The sequence below is a fragment of the Zosterops lateralis genome, assembly GCF_965231275.1.
Source record: "Zosterops lateralis genome assembly, chromosome: 7".
Taxonomy (NCBI): Eukaryota; Metazoa; Chordata; class Aves; order Passeriformes; family Zosteropidae; genus Zosterops; species Zosterops lateralis.
The window spans coordinates 34,796,307-34,811,753 of record NC_139767.1 but is presented as its reverse complement, the minus strand read 5'-3'; the positions used below and the strand labels follow the sequence as shown (position 1 = coordinate 34,811,753).

At 38.7% G+C, this 15,447-nt stretch overlaps 2 protein-coding genes across 7 annotated transcripts in view; one reads left to right on the top strand and one right to left on the bottom strand.

Annotated features, from left to right (window-relative positions):
- Positions 1-1,057, top strand: part of GTDC1 (glycosyltransferase like domain containing 1) — a 431,567-nt gene extending 430,510 nt beyond the window's left edge. For all 6 annotated transcript variants that reach the window (XM_083865293.1, XM_083865295.1, XM_083865290.1 and 3 more), the window contains one exon: positions 516-1,057. In XM_083865293.1, coding sequence (XP_083721419.1) covers positions 516-574 — 59 coding nt within the window. In that variant the 3' untranslated portion in view covers positions 575-1,057. The remainder of the gene's footprint in view (positions 1-515) is intronic.
- The window catches only part of ARHGAP15 (Rho GTPase activating protein 15), a 322,354-nt gene that overhangs the window by 32,437 nt on the left and 274,470 nt on the right, over positions 1-15,447 (bottom strand). The gene's annotated exons all lie outside the window — the stretch shown is intronic.

Here is a 15,447-nt window from a genome sequence, read left to right as displayed (position 1 = left end):
ACACAGTGCCCCCCTCACTTTTATTTGACATTTTATTTGGCTGTGACAAATGAGCAGCAGTTGGATTATAACATAATTTGTCTTGTCTTTATTACCAGCACAAAGGACACCATTCATTAATTATTCTGCCGTTGCAGCTTAACACTAACTGGAAAGGTCCCTCTTCGGACAGATGGCGAGGACGATGTTATTTATATCAATCAGCCAAAATCCTCAACAAGGATTACTGTTCCTGAGACTACAATGATTTATTTCTTTTTACCTCACCCTCCCTCAACCCCCTTCTGCTTTCAGAAATTTCTCTATAAAAATGAAATTTGATGGGAATCTTAAAGCAAAGCCATATTTAACCTGTTAGCTTGCAAACCAACATGCATGCTACATCAGTTTAACTACACGATGTTAGTTGCATATTTTGAATTGTTTCAGCTTTTTTTTTCTTTTTTTCTTTCTCTTTTTTTTTTTTTTCTCTTTTTTTTTTTTTTTTTTTTTTTTGGTGATCTTCGACTAAGCAGAGAAGATTAACTGGGGGTCTCGGAGCAGCAAGTTCAGCAAAAGTTTGCCTTTTCTGTAACACCATCCTGCTGTTGTCCCCAGGGACCACCGGGATCAGGAAATAGTGCCAGCTGTCAGGATTTCTGTCTCTGATAAGATGAGATGACCCACCTTATTACACCGAGACCAGCAGTAGACCCTTCTGCGAGATGAACTCGGATGTTTATTAAAACTCCAGGCTAAACTGAGGGTCAAATCATACAGGAGACAGATGCTCATCAATTCCTACTGGATGCAAGCCTTTATTCCGTATCAAGGGGTGGAGGGATTTTACCTAAGTTGTTCTGTCGTGTTAACGATCCTGCCCAGCGCCTGATCAAACACTAATCATCGCCACCACTCTAATCCAGATGTAAAAATCATCTGAGCATCACTTACAGGGGCTCAGGAACACTGCCCTGCCTTCCACATGTTCCCTTTGCAGGAGCCATCCACATGGAATTTTACAGCGCACCAGGACCGAGGCATTTAAAGTTTTATCCAAGTTGCACACACTGTTAATAAAGACTAAAATACAGAAACTTTCATTGTCTGAAGAAATTATTGGTATAACCTTGGTATCCTGATTAGTTTGCAAATATTAAAAGTCCCATCAAGACAAATATCAGCAACATGCAAATACCCTTGCAGGTTGTGATTAAGATTTTAAATGTATCCTTTTGCTTTTAGTTAATGAAAAACAAAGTCTTGGAGGATCTAAGTTGTAATTTATTAAACATGAAAGGCTCCTTGATGAAATATAGAAATGAGATATATTTTGCATTTCAAAGATTTAAGCTGACAACTTACTTGCATGCAAATAAGAGCAAGATTTGTAAAAATATTTGAAAAGAAATTATTCCTGAATGTACTTATTACAATAATGTGGCATGTAGATAAGAGAAACACACAGCATTAAAAGACATTCATTTCTCCAAAGTCTTAAAATTAGCTTCTTTCTGCCATTGTGTATTAATGTTCTTCTTCAGGAATGCAGCATATTAAAGAACTGAACAGAATTAGTAATAAATTTGTTAATTACAAATTTAAGCAACACAACTGTGTTGTTTTCCCAATATGTTTTTTTTCAAAAGCAGAATTGCTAATGCATTTTAATCATTTATGTATAAACATTTGAAGATAAAATATTCTGAAGTTTATCAATTTCAAGAGCTGTTTATTTGCTGGCAAAATAGGGCATGTTATACAACATATATCTTATCATTTTTGCTCATCAAATCCCCATTTGCTGAATGCAAATTTCTCTGGTCTAAGTGCTCTTGCACCTCAATTTAAATGAATAATAGGATAGACTCTATTAAAATCGGTTTAAGGTTGCCATGGGTGACATATCAGTAGGGTTAAAATGAGAAAAAAGGTCACAGAGGCAGTCCTTACAACCTGTTTTTTTATTATTATTATAATGAAGCATATGTAAGCATCTCTGTAGGTTTAAATGACAACATATTGATATTGTAGACAATACTTAGTTTGGATGTATTTTTCTATTTTTTTCCTTTTTTTTTTTTTTTAAACAGCGCAGTACACACCAAATAAATGTGAAATTATAGTGTCATCAATAACTCCGGGAATGGATTCAGTTGCACTGAAAATGAGAGAGTAAAGCCTCAGTGCAATAACACTGTAGACTGACAGATTGTGGATTTGTAGAAATAACAGAGAACTCAGAAAAAGCCTGTACTTTTGCTGTGGCAAATCCTTCATTTCAAGGAACCAGCAAGGTACTGTAATCATATTAACAAAGCAGCCAGAAACTATACCCAAACACCTCATTTAAGAAGAATTTGGAGTCTTCAGCTAACCTGATTTATGGGATTATGCATGCAGTTATTTGATAAGTATTGAAAATACTACCACTTCACACTGAAGCCTTCCTTGATCTATCTTTTTGTGTCTGTGTCATAGTCTTATCCTGTTTAAAGCTTAAAAAATACCGCTTCTGACCGTTCTAAAGACTTAGAGAATAAAGTAAAATCACAACTTTCCTGAAATTTTTTTTGATCCTTTAAAAGTCAAATTTATTTATTTTACTAGTCTCCTTATTACTCACTTTTTTTTTTTTTTAATATTATGCATGATTTTTGCTTCCCTCTCACAGAGTCAGATTTTTGATAGGAGGAAGGACTATATTTCCTCTTCGTTTTTTTTTTTTTTCCTAACCTACAATAAGATGAAAAATCTCCTTATTTGCTAAGGTTACAGTGTTGGTTTAATTTTCATAGGAGCAGTGGAATATTTTGAAGTGAGTAACATTTACCAAGTCATTAGTTTTATGCAAACTAGGGAGGAAGATGAAAGAAAAAAAATTATCAATTATTTATAGATTGTTAAAATGTATCGTCGTGCAGTGCTACTGTATAGAAATGACAATTAGCCAAACTTACCTTCTATAATTAATAATGCATATATTATGCTCTTTGGGCAACTAATCACCAGTCCTACAAATTTGTTTGACACCGATGAAGGTACCTAGGCGCACGCACAGGTTAAAACAAGGAAGGCAGAACAATGTTCTCCCATTAAGGAATGGCCAGCTGGAACAGGCTCTCAGCTATTTCAACCCTCCTTAAACTCGCCCGCCGCTCTTCCAGTCGACAAAATGGTGGCGGGGATCTACCCAAAGCGCTTGACAACCTGATTGGCACATGCGAAATTAAAAAACCCAAAGGCTCCTAACGGGAAAAGGTCTCTCCCAAACTGGCGGCTTGACTGATACACTGAAAGGCAACCCACCGCATTTATCACCCCCTGCCTCGGCTCGAAACTTCGGGAAAGACGGCGACAGCAGTGCTCCTTCTGTCCACGCTACTGGCCAGGCAGGCGCGGATCAGCAGGCCACGCTGCGCAACCTGTTTCCCCGGGCGGTACAGATTTGGAAGCGGCAGAGAAAGCTCGCGAGGGGCAGCCGCTCCATTCGCACCTATCAAAACAACAGGCAGGGCTGCCACGCTTCCCTCGGCGCGTGAGAGGCAGCCCCGGAGCGGGTGTGAAGTAGTGGGAGCCTCCGCCGAGTCCCGCCGGGATGGGGCCAAGGTGCTCCAGTGCTCTTGGCCAGGTGGCTCCTTGCCTCCAACCTGGCTTTGTCCTCTGTGTCTTAAAGGAGGGAGTCTCAGGCATCGTTTTTCCTTTCAAACTGGGGAGTTTCTTTCCCTTTCTTTCCCTTTTCTCTGGTGGTTTTTTGTTTTTTTTTCCTTTTGAGATTTATTTTTCCCCCTTTGGAAATTCAATCTCGTGATGCAGCTATGATTGCCAGGTCTCTCACCAAAATCCCCACGCACTGCCATCCCCTTTTTTTATTTGTGGGCTCCTAAGAGCATCCCTATGGCAGTTGTGGTGGGATTCAGGCACTTAGATGCTGGCAGCTCACCACGGCAGGGAGTTGCCCTGATGTATCCACGTTATCCTCCAACCACGCCAAGACGTGAGGAGCTTCTGGGACACTTTGTGCAGAGTCTCAGGTGCTCTAAGGCATATTAAATGGCACATTGGATGCTTCAGTGTTTAGTAAATAGATTTACCTGATGCAGCTGAGTGTTTGTTTATTTATTTGGAGATTGTATCTGCAGGGTTGCAGCCCAACTCACCCCCTTTTGCTCTAAGGGGTGGGTCATGCTCCATCTCTGGCATTATCTATAGAATAAGGGGCACAAGGAATTTGGATATTCAGAGGCAGTGTTGTCCCAGCACATCCTGACAATAATCTCTTGTTATGGAAATATTTTGATCTACAGCTATAGATCTTTCAATCTATAGGGTATAGCTGCTCCCATGACTGGTGGCTCCTTGGATGGGAACCAGTGCCATGCTGAAAGGCCCAGGTAAATCATCATTTTGTGTTCACTTTGCTCTGTCCCAGTGATTTCACTGCACGATTTTCAAAGGAAGATCCCCTCTGCAAAACTAAATTGTTGCCACCTTGTGTTAAGCCCTGATAAGGATTTGTTAGAAGCTTTGATCACTGTCTACCTGTTAACACACCAGAATACTAAAGAGCCCTCCACGTTCACAGGGGGCAATGCAGAATTATTATTATTTTTTGTTTGTGATAAGTATACTATCTATAATAATTTATGGACATTCTTGAATTTATAAATATCACGGCTTTGCCAAATATTTTAACTATCCCTCCATGGCAAATTGTCTTTAAATACTGGCAGTTTTTTTCTTTTTAACATTTACTTGTGGACCAGAAACACTTGCAGTCTATTGCCCCTGGCCTTCTGTGAGAATGTTAGTTAGCAATGCTCATAAAAACTCAATTCATCAATGTGAACATAATTTGCTATGAACAGAAAGCTCACAAAAGGGTGAATTTGTCAGATAGACAGGTGGCCTGAGATCTCTCCCTGATACTGAACGATATGAATAATAGATTCTGGTAAATGTATGCCAAGACTTGAGCTGTAAACACAGCTGCCTCCATTCCCTTCCAGAATAACAGCTTCGAGAACGAAAGCACAGGAACCACAGTTCCACCTGAGGACTAAGCCTGTGCATGTACACACACACACAAACACACACACACACTCTCACACACACACACACACACAAATTCAATGTACTTGCAGGCTCACAAAGAAAACAACCCCAGAAAAAGGACAGAGGCCTTTCCAGCTCCTTTTGCAGACCCTTGCTCTGAGAGGATTTTAACATGTGTGGAGAGCAGAAGGAGGGAATAATAGAAAACATTTAAAATATATTTTAAAATATCTGCAGTCACAGAAATAAATCTTTCTCTGATCCAAGGGCAAAAAAAAGCAAACCAAAAAGACCAAACCCTCAGCTGGCTTTTGTAGGTGAAGGATCCAGACATAAGATGGGAAAAAAAGCATTGTAATGTCACAGCTGAATATGTATAAAATAAAATTATAAGGCTTTTTTGCTGTGATACTACTTCAGAAATTAGCTAACTGTAATGATCCTTGCTAGACATGAACAACATTGGAGATTTTTTTTTTGCAGGTTATTTATTGGTATTTATTTCTACCGTATTCAGTTTTCACTGGGTTTTTTAGGCTTAAATCATTAATTACTGCCCATGGACTGGGAAAGAAAGATATTATATGTGCAAAAGTGACCTTTCAGCTTTTGTAATGAACTGCTTTCTGCTGGATGTTTGCCCAACATAACTTCAGAGCAGGCTAAAGGCTGTTCCAGGCAATCCCAATGACCGATGGTACAAAAGGGTTGCTGGTATGTTTGGATACATACAATCCCAGGTCAGTCCTCTCTGGCAGCACCACATAGGTGGGAGGAAAAGAACCACAGGACAATGACTTTATGTTGTTAAAAATCCCCAAACAAGTCTTAAAATGAGCTCAATCTGGGGCCAGCCACATTCATTTCGAGAGCATCTGAATCTGTTGACTTTAAAGGGCAGAAATGGAATGTATTGCAGGAGAGAATGATGGGCTGAAATGGTTGTTTTGGGCTATCAAACTCTTATTTTTGCAGTTCTAGCTGAGGGCTCTCTGCTCTAGTCTTTGCATGGGCAGCGTTTAATATATTTTCCCCTTATAGGTATAAAACAAAGGACTTTTCCCACACTAGCATGCCTTATTTTAAGGATCAGGCAGGCTCTTTATTTGATCCCTCTCTGGCAGTGTTATAGCCCAGGAAATGAACTGGGAATTGTATCATCTGAAGTTCATACATGTTTGTTAATATTTGTTATTTAGGGAGGATGCTTCTCTGTAATGAGTTGGCGAAGGTGAGAGACATGCAGGCAGAACCAGCGCATCCTAAAGCTCCCAAAATGTGACCGCATATGAGATATTAAAGGCAAAATGGAAGTTCTGAACAAATGAAATCACTGTCAGAATAATAAAAGAGAAATGAGCTATGATCTAATCTGTTTTCTAGCAGTGTCACAGAGGAGCTATAATAAAAGCTATTTGCAAAGTTCAGAATCATTTCCAGTGCAAAGCCATTCACACACTCTGCGACTCTGGACAAATGGAGGGGGTCGTGGCTCTGCCAAAAAAAATGGTGTGTGGATAGTTCACTATTAGTTCTAACTTTGTGCACCTAAATTTCTCAGTTGGCTGCAATTTAAGCTCCCTCTTTCTCTGAGATGGCTCACCAAATTGTGCACCTGGATTTCTCCCTCTATTTTTGGTGCCCCATCTTCACACCTTTCCAATTACAGGCTGCAAGTGCAAAGGATGAACAGGAAAAGGAAAAGAAGCCATATCACTGGATGCTTATCTAACCTGGTTTTGCACCGTGCATGCTTTAAATGACAGCACAGCAAAAGATGTGCTGTGCCCTCGTTGGAAATGCTCACTCTGCTCTTCTCCTTGCAGTGAAATCACAATTCCCAAGTGCCTCTATTTCTGTGGCATCTTCTGTGCAAGAGGAAGAGACAGGCAAAACGGGCTTGAGGAAGGATGAATGGGTCTATAAATGCCTGTTTCTCCCCTGATCTTTATGATGAAGTGATAAAATATTGATGGTGGTGTACCCAGAGTCTTTCACAGAGCCAATGATGGCCCTGCTCTGTATGCTCCACCCTCTAAAGCAAATAAAAGAATTAGTGACAGTTTCCCCATGTCACTCGTTTGCATTTTAAAGAAGCATAGGTTGGACAGCTGGAAATGGGACTGAACCAAATGGAAGAGAACATGGTGTAGAGCTGAGATGACCTTGGTATAGGCTGTGGAAAAACTTACGAACAGGTGGAAAAGGAAAACATCCTCCACTGATTTCTGCAGAACTGGAATAGCAGCAACCAATCTCTGTACAGATTTTTCTCATTTCAATTCAGTGCATTTTATTACAGGTAGATTAGGGCATGGCAGAGGGAGAAGAAGAAAGAAATCACTGTTTCTCTAATATGACAGCCACCATTTCAAACAAAATGCAATGGAGATTTAAGAGCAGCGTGGACCTCTTGGGTATCTGCAGAAAATTACCTGTTGATCAAAGGGACTGGTGACCCAGAGATCTGCTCACATGCAAAGAAATGAATGGATTAATATCAATGGGAAGGACAGCAATAACAGCAAACTGTGGGACCTCTCTGGTTTCCTGGCAGTGTGGCTGGGAGGTTTCTGAGCATTTTGGAGTGTGTTATAAGTTATCTCTCATCCAGGATGGTGTCTACTGGAAATGAGGTTTCATATGGTCATTCAACATGAAGACCTGGTGATTGACATTAATAAATCATCTCCTGGACTTCATGGATTGGGCACTGTCCTGGGATCATTTCAGAAGAAACCTGCTTTTGTTGCTTAGCAAAAGCAAAAATCCAGCAAGGATTCATGCACACAACCATCAAGCAAATCTCAAAATGCAAAAGTGAGCAAATCTCTTATTTGCACCCAAATATCTTGGTTGTCTTTGCACAAAGCTCTCTCTGATCCTCCCCATTCCCTTTGCACCTATCTTCCTTGTCTCCCTTTCTCTTTTGCTTGTCTTTATCTTTCCCTTAAATATATATTATGCTCCAAAGCAACAACAACAACAACAAAAAGTTAATTCACAGAGTGAAGGCCTTATTATGTAGCAATTACTATATTACCTGACATATAGGTAAGGTAAGTAATCTTAATTTTTTCATGTTTTACTGGACATGGGAATTACTATACATAGTGATAAAATAATTCTCCTGCTGGCTGCAAAAGCACCACCAAGCAGTCAGTGTGAGTCACCAGCAGAAGCCACAGAAGTCAAATAAACATATGATGCATTGCTCGTATGTGGGAAAGCCTAATGTGTGGAGAAGACAAATATTGAGGTCTCTGTTTGGTGGAAGGCAGCATTGCTGTATCAATGGAGATGAGTGAGTAACTGGAAAGTGGACCTGACCCAGGAATGAAACTTCACAGGGTAATTTTGGTGATTTCTGGTGTGCTGAAGGTGAAAAATAAATGGGCATTTTAAAAATAGGATGTGTAATCCGACTCCTCCCACCTACCCTATTATAATAGTTGTATTAATTGGCTAGGCATCAAAAAATCATAATGCAATATATTATGTATTACATATAGACAATGTATTACATATATAATTTATATATATATATGTGTGTGTATATATAGATAAATCATATAATCAAAATACAGGTAACTTCCATGGCATTTTTTCAAGGGTTCCAGTTTCTAGGTGACTTCTGATAGAGCTCACGATCAGGCTGTTGGAAAATATTTGAGACTATCTATACAACACAACAAGCCTAATCTGCACTGCAAAAAGAAAGTTGATTGGTGTAGTTTGGCTTTAATATTATTGAAACAGAAATTGAGATTATAGAAGTCACAATAAAGACACATGGCTCTACAAGTCAAACATGACCTTAAAGCCACAGGTAGACCCCAACATCAAGAGGAGCCTTTTGGTGACTTAAAGTTGTCACACTGGTTCTTCAGAATTTATGACTTGGAGTCATAAATGTGGATCTCAGCTCTTTGCCAATAAACCCACAAGACAGTGCATTAGAGTGTTAATTAAAAAAAAAAAAAAAAAAGTGAATATACACCCATATTTTTAATTGGGAACAGGAAATCTCATGAAATTCAGAATTGCACAGTGTACTGGGCACCTCTGGCAAAATAACGTGCTCACATTCGAAATCTGGTGTGGTGAATGAATCAAAGAGCACAAAAAGGCCAACCTCCCTCCCAAGGATATATAACCAACCTGCTGGAAAACACACTTTGATTGCATCTGGAGCAGAGGCAGGCTGGGGCACCAGGGGAGTGTGGGGCTCTGGACAGGCTGCACCTCCTCCTAACATGCCATGGAGGGCTCAGTGCAGCCTCTGAGCCCCTGGAAAAAGCTTTCCTGCATTGTTCCTGCAGCACAAAGTCTTCAAGGGGACACCTCCTTTACCTCCCAATCCAGGAAAACACATCACAGGCACTCAGCTTGGCTGAGGGAGTCACAAACCAGAAAAGAGCTGCGTCTCCCAGGTCACAGTCGCTAAAATCACTCCTACGATATTTGGAGGTTTGAGATGACCTTGAGCCTGAACATTTTCTAATTTTTTTTTTTTAATGGAAAATTTATAGGTGTTATGTATACGCATTCACAGGCACACACATTTATTATAATAGCTGAAAAGGCTGAAAGAGTACGAAAGAAAACTTTTTTTCTCCACTAAATATGCAGTTTAATTCCTCACGTACATACCAAAAAAAACCCCCAAAAAACCAAAAAACAAAACAACACCCAAAAAACGACCACTCCTCCCTCCCCCACCAATAACCAGTGGTTTGGCATTCTGGAAAAAAACTTCCCTAAGCATCTCAAGCTGCTTTCTATGTTTAGTGGAGAAGCCTGAGTGCAGCACTAAGTCTCTAACTCCACTTGAACTCTTGCACTAAACATAGAGATGGCCCTTTCTTCTCTAAAACATTCTGGGCTACAAGCTGGATGTGTCAGCAATAGAGCAGATGGGGAAAATGTATACAAGTATATTAATTTTGTGGCCCAGATTTATGCAGAACACATATTTCCACAGATTTTGTATAGGATTTCAAATCTTGCTTTAACCCTTACTAGATAAATCTGAAGCTTGGAGAGATCAAAAATGTTTACAGAGTGGGGGAATGGGGCAGAGAGGGCTGCTGCTGTCACTGCTTTGCTTTGGTACCTGATTTACTAAAATAATCTATGTGCCTCCATTTACTTTGCTCTGAAATATTTTTATTAATTCTAGCAGTCTCACAATGACTTTGCAAAGTTTAATTAGCTCATAATTAATTAGCTTCTTAAAGCTTCCTGGTTGAAAGCACAACTGGGGGAGTCAAACTAAAAAAAAAAAAAAAATTTTTAGACTTTTAATTTTTTTGCTCGTTTTCAGGTCGATCTCCTGATGTGCCTGCATGTTCACAAATATTCAGGTGAGCCTTTTTATTCCCTCGAAATCTCCCCAAAACAAAAGGGCTGTGCATGGCAGGGTGGAGAAGGATTTCTGAGAACATTCATACCAGATGTGTGCTCACGACCCATCCTGAAAAAAAAACCTCTTTTCATTGTCTGCACAATGATTTGTCAACGAGTTATAACTGCTCATGAATTATTTGCTAAAGGAAAAAATAAATTCCCTGATGGCTTTACAGGACGGTCTATACACACTTTTCCAAATGCTTTAATCATACTTTAGGGGTGAATGCAGCCACGTTGGTGCTAAGTTTGGAGACACATCTCTGTCTAGGATGGGGTGAATCAATTAATTTTTACTGTGGTTTATGGAGAAACACTAATGAGGGCAGAATTTATTTTTTTTTACCTTGAGATTTGCTGGGTAAAAAGACTTGTAAGTATGACTGTAATGCTGTTATAAAGTAAATACTTGTAACACTGAGCACAGTATGTAAATACCAAGTACTACAAAGCTTCCTGAAGAGCTCTACAACCTGAGGCATCTTCTGTGTAAAAACAGAAGCAACTTCCAGATTAGCACCTGATTTATCTTTATTTCTTCTACTAGAAGTTCTTCCTGCTTATAACAGAGGGGTAGGAACTAGATCTTCAATGTTCTTTCCAAATCAAACCATTCTGTGATTCTGTGTTACTGCGATTTCTGAATTTTACCCAGAAAAAAAATCATTTTGAGTCATGTTGTGCACAGGCAACACTGACACGCACAAATATTTTTTCTCTTAATTTTGTGTTTAATTTTTTCTTTATGTCACTATATACATGCTCACTCGATGCACCTTTTTGTTCAAACCAACACAGCCAGAGAAGGAAAAAAGACTCTAAATTATCTTTTATATTTAACTTATCCCCAGAACATAGTGGGATACACAGTGGAAGTGACAGACAGGAAAACTCTGTCAAGCCTCAGGTCCAGAAGATAACCTAAAACATTTTCAAAGAATTCATCGTGCCTGGAATCACAAAAGTGGCTCAGTTCATTAGGTGAATAATTTCCAGTGAATTTTTACAAAAAATTCCATGTAAGTAATGCACAAAAGGAGACCAGGCTGAGCCATGCATTACAATATTTTTACAATAATTTTGACAGGCTCAAGCAAAAAATATTTATATTGACTGAAAAGCTGCATTTCTGTAGTACCTTATTGAATAACTCAGGAGAACATACAGTGTGCTATCTGCAGGATAGCTTTTTTTTTCCCTCCAGATGTCTCTTTTTCCTTCCAGAAGTTGCAGAGCATTGGACAAGCAGTAACAGATGATGAACACATGCATAACTACAAATGGGCAAGCTGATTGTTTTCAGAATTGGTATAAACATTTGCTCTTGGATTGAGATTTAGCCCATAGCAAATCTTTACATTCTCGTTATAAACCTCTGACAAAAAGAGCTTCTAATGAAAATGCTGACAGTGTGAAAACGTGGTTATGGTCAGGAAAACAAATGGATAAAAAGTGGCATTTTGTAGTTCCATATGTATACTTCATCAGGGAAGTCTTTGCTAAGTTTACATTTCAAAGCTAAAGCCTGATGATAACTGCTTCTCCCACACTTTCTATTTAAGGCCCCCAAACCTACTTCTATTACTGCTATCTCCTGCACTAAAATTGGGAAAATAAAACCACCAGGGGCTGGGATATGAACTTTCCTGAGAGCTCAGTGAGAGAGCCAGCAGCTGGATTTTTAGCATCTCCTTTATTTTTGATTGTATAGATAATGGCAGAGCCTAATCAGGACAGGGACTCGCTGCAGTAGGGTGTTACAGACTGAAAAAAAAGGGGAGAAAAGCAGAAGTGGAGAAGAAAACTGCATTTTGTGGCTGCAGGGGGGTTGTGGAGACTTGGTCTGCTTGGCTGAAACATCCCCAGACACACTTTGCCCTCACCTCGCTGGTCATTCCATGGTCATGGAGAGGTACAAGAGGAGAGGGAGATGCTTATAAAACCTGTTTTATCCTTGTTCATCACAGCACTGGCAAAGTGCAGATTACTAGGTGAATATAGCATGAAAATGTGGCTTTACAAGCACAGAGCATTTGAATGTTTTTTTGGGACAAGCCACTTAAATGGGTGCTGACAGAGCACTTAAGTTTTTCTTCAACACCACCAGGGTTTCCTAGGCTTGCTAGCAACCACAGAGTAAGAGAAAAAGATGAGACAACATGAGATAAAGAAAATCTTAAAAGAAGATCATTAAAAAAAAAAAGAAGAAAAAAAATTAGAACTCCTAACCCAAGCTTTTAAGAACCAGGATATCAAATAAACTCAGGGCTGATAACCAGGAGGAAATTTGGATCAGTAATGGGGTAACAGGGTGTCTCCTCTGGAGCCAGCAAGAGTTCCAGTAGATGATACAAATTCTATTGCAAAAAGAGATAGGAAATGTTCAGCACAAGGAAGGGGTTATTGGGAGGGATGCCTTTCATGGAATCCTGGAATGGTTTGGGTTGGAAGAGCCCTTAGACATCATCTGATTCCAACCCCCTGCCATGGGCAGGGACATGAAATAATTTTGCATAAAGCAAATTGAATCGTAGCCGAATTTGAGGAAGAGCTCCTGACAGCAGGATTGCCTGTGGAACTGGAAAATCCTCACACTGCCACAGACAGTAAACAAATGCTCTGCTCAGAGAGACTTCACTGGCTTGTGGGATAATGAACATGGAATTATATCATTGCAACAATATACACCCGCTGAATTTGACTCCACTTGAAGAGATGAGAGCTCTTAAGTTGCTACGTTGAAAACAATTTAATTGAACCTTGCTAATTAGAATATAACAAGTAGTTAAAAATTATGCAATGTTTTAAAAATGTTTTAATTAATTTGAAATTCTGATGGCAAATTAGTAAATGTACGTCAGTGTCTTCCCCTGCTTGACTCAATACATCACAGGAAAAAAAAAAAGATATATTTTTTTCAATAGGGACACTGAGAAAACATACACAAGTAGAAAATGATAATGTAGAGTAAGGAATAATTAATTAATTCAAGCTTCAAGATAAGATCACTGTGTCCTGCTGACCCTACATGTTAATCAGTTGATTGATTAATTGCTACAATCATAATAATTATAGGGTATAAATCTAAATACATTTAATGATAGTTTACACTTAGAATAAAAATGTCTTTTATGTCTGCTTATCTTCATCATTTCTTGAAGCCTAGTCATATTTTTTGTTTGCCATAAATAAACCTGAAGCATTTTTAGATGTTATCTTTGTGATGAGGTAGGTTTAGACTTCATTCATCTGATCAGCAATATTTTTTTGTGTGGCCTCCACCTCCTGTCTAATGAAAAATATGTTCCTGGATGAGAAACAATTGATTATCTGCAGTAACCAATGCAACTTCATCAAAAGCTCATCCTTAATTGAAAGACAAGAGGACATAGCAATGAGGCCATTGTATAATTACGTTGTTTTAACCAGAAGAGTTTTACACATTGAATGATTCTTGTGCTACACAAACTCAGTCTGAGGTGAAACAGGGAAGCAGATCAGCAGGATATAAAAATATTTTTAAAAAGAATGCAAAGAAAATCAAGAATTCTGTTGATTTCTGATTTATAGAAAATAGAGAATATCTTGACATCTACGTTATCCTTGAATTTGTGCCTTCTCATTAAATGTAATTGTGCTTTATGGCTGCACTAAAGGAACAATGGAGGTCCTTGTACCTCAACTGGCACAGCTAAAATCCCTTTTGCTTTTTAATCAAAAAGTACATGTAAAAAGAAAAAAAGAGCCACTCAGTTAAATCTGAATGCACTATTTGGTCTGAAGTTACTAAGGCCTCACTCAGTGAGATGTTTTGTGGCAGGTAGAAGTCGTAATTGTTTGTACTCTGCATGTTTCATGGATAAAACCTCTTGTTTCCATCATTGCCATCCTCATTAACAAGTCTTGCCATTGAAAAACATCAGGAAACCTTAAATAATTGTAAGTTTTAGACTTTTTTTAGAAGAAAAGTATTCCTGTCAGACCTTGACACCAGATTTCATGGCCATTTTCAATCGAGCAATTCTAGAAATTTTGGATTCTTCGTTTGCAGAGTTGGTATCCATACACTGCTCTGCAACTCTCATTTTGCAGAGATATTTGTTAAATAAATAATGCTAGGTTAGGAATGATAGTATAAATATTTTAAGGAGCCACTAAAACATTAGGGAAAAAAAAAGAAAAAAAAAGAACAAAGCAGGCAAATTCCAAGTGAATGAACTTTTACTGTCTTCAAAGGGTTACCTGACCTTCTACTTTTGCAGCTTGCTTGTCTCAAAGTTACAGCAAAGGAGGAGATAACAGTGAAACTGTACTATAAAAATAAATTACTATCATGAATATTAAGCAACAAGGATATAATAAACATGACTGCTTACATGATTCTGATTTATTGATACTGATTTGCTGTAAATTATCACACAAAATACTCGTTTTAGTTGTTCAGGAACATGTGCAAAATAAAGCTTAGTGGACACTTCCCAAAGACCTTGACATCTGTCACTGGATTCATGCTGGGGACTCTTTTTCTGGTAGGGATGCAGCTCTATATTTACTTTTCCTTTCCATGGATTGATTTAGTTTTAATTTTTGGCTGCCTGGCTTCTTTAAACTCTCTCTTTTAACCATGCACAGTTTTTTAAAACTACTATCATGGAGGTTCAGCTCTGACACAGTGGAACAAATCCAGCTGCAAAATCTCCTAAAGGCTGTTCATGCTTGTTCTGTTAAATAGTGCTCACTTTTGAGTCAAGAGGTTTCATTACTATATTTATGAACCTCTTGGCACCAGGAGTTGGGATTTCCCAGTGCTAAGCATTAATGCATTTTGCATCACTCCTTAGCCTTGGGAACTCTGGATCACAGGTGCTGAGGGGTTAAAGACATTTTAAAAAAAAAAAAAAAAAAAAAAAAAAAAAAAAAAAAGCAGATTATTTCCAGATAGAAATCTTTAATGCATGTGAGTGTGTGGATGGTCCTGAGCAACTTTCAGAGAGCACAGGTAGA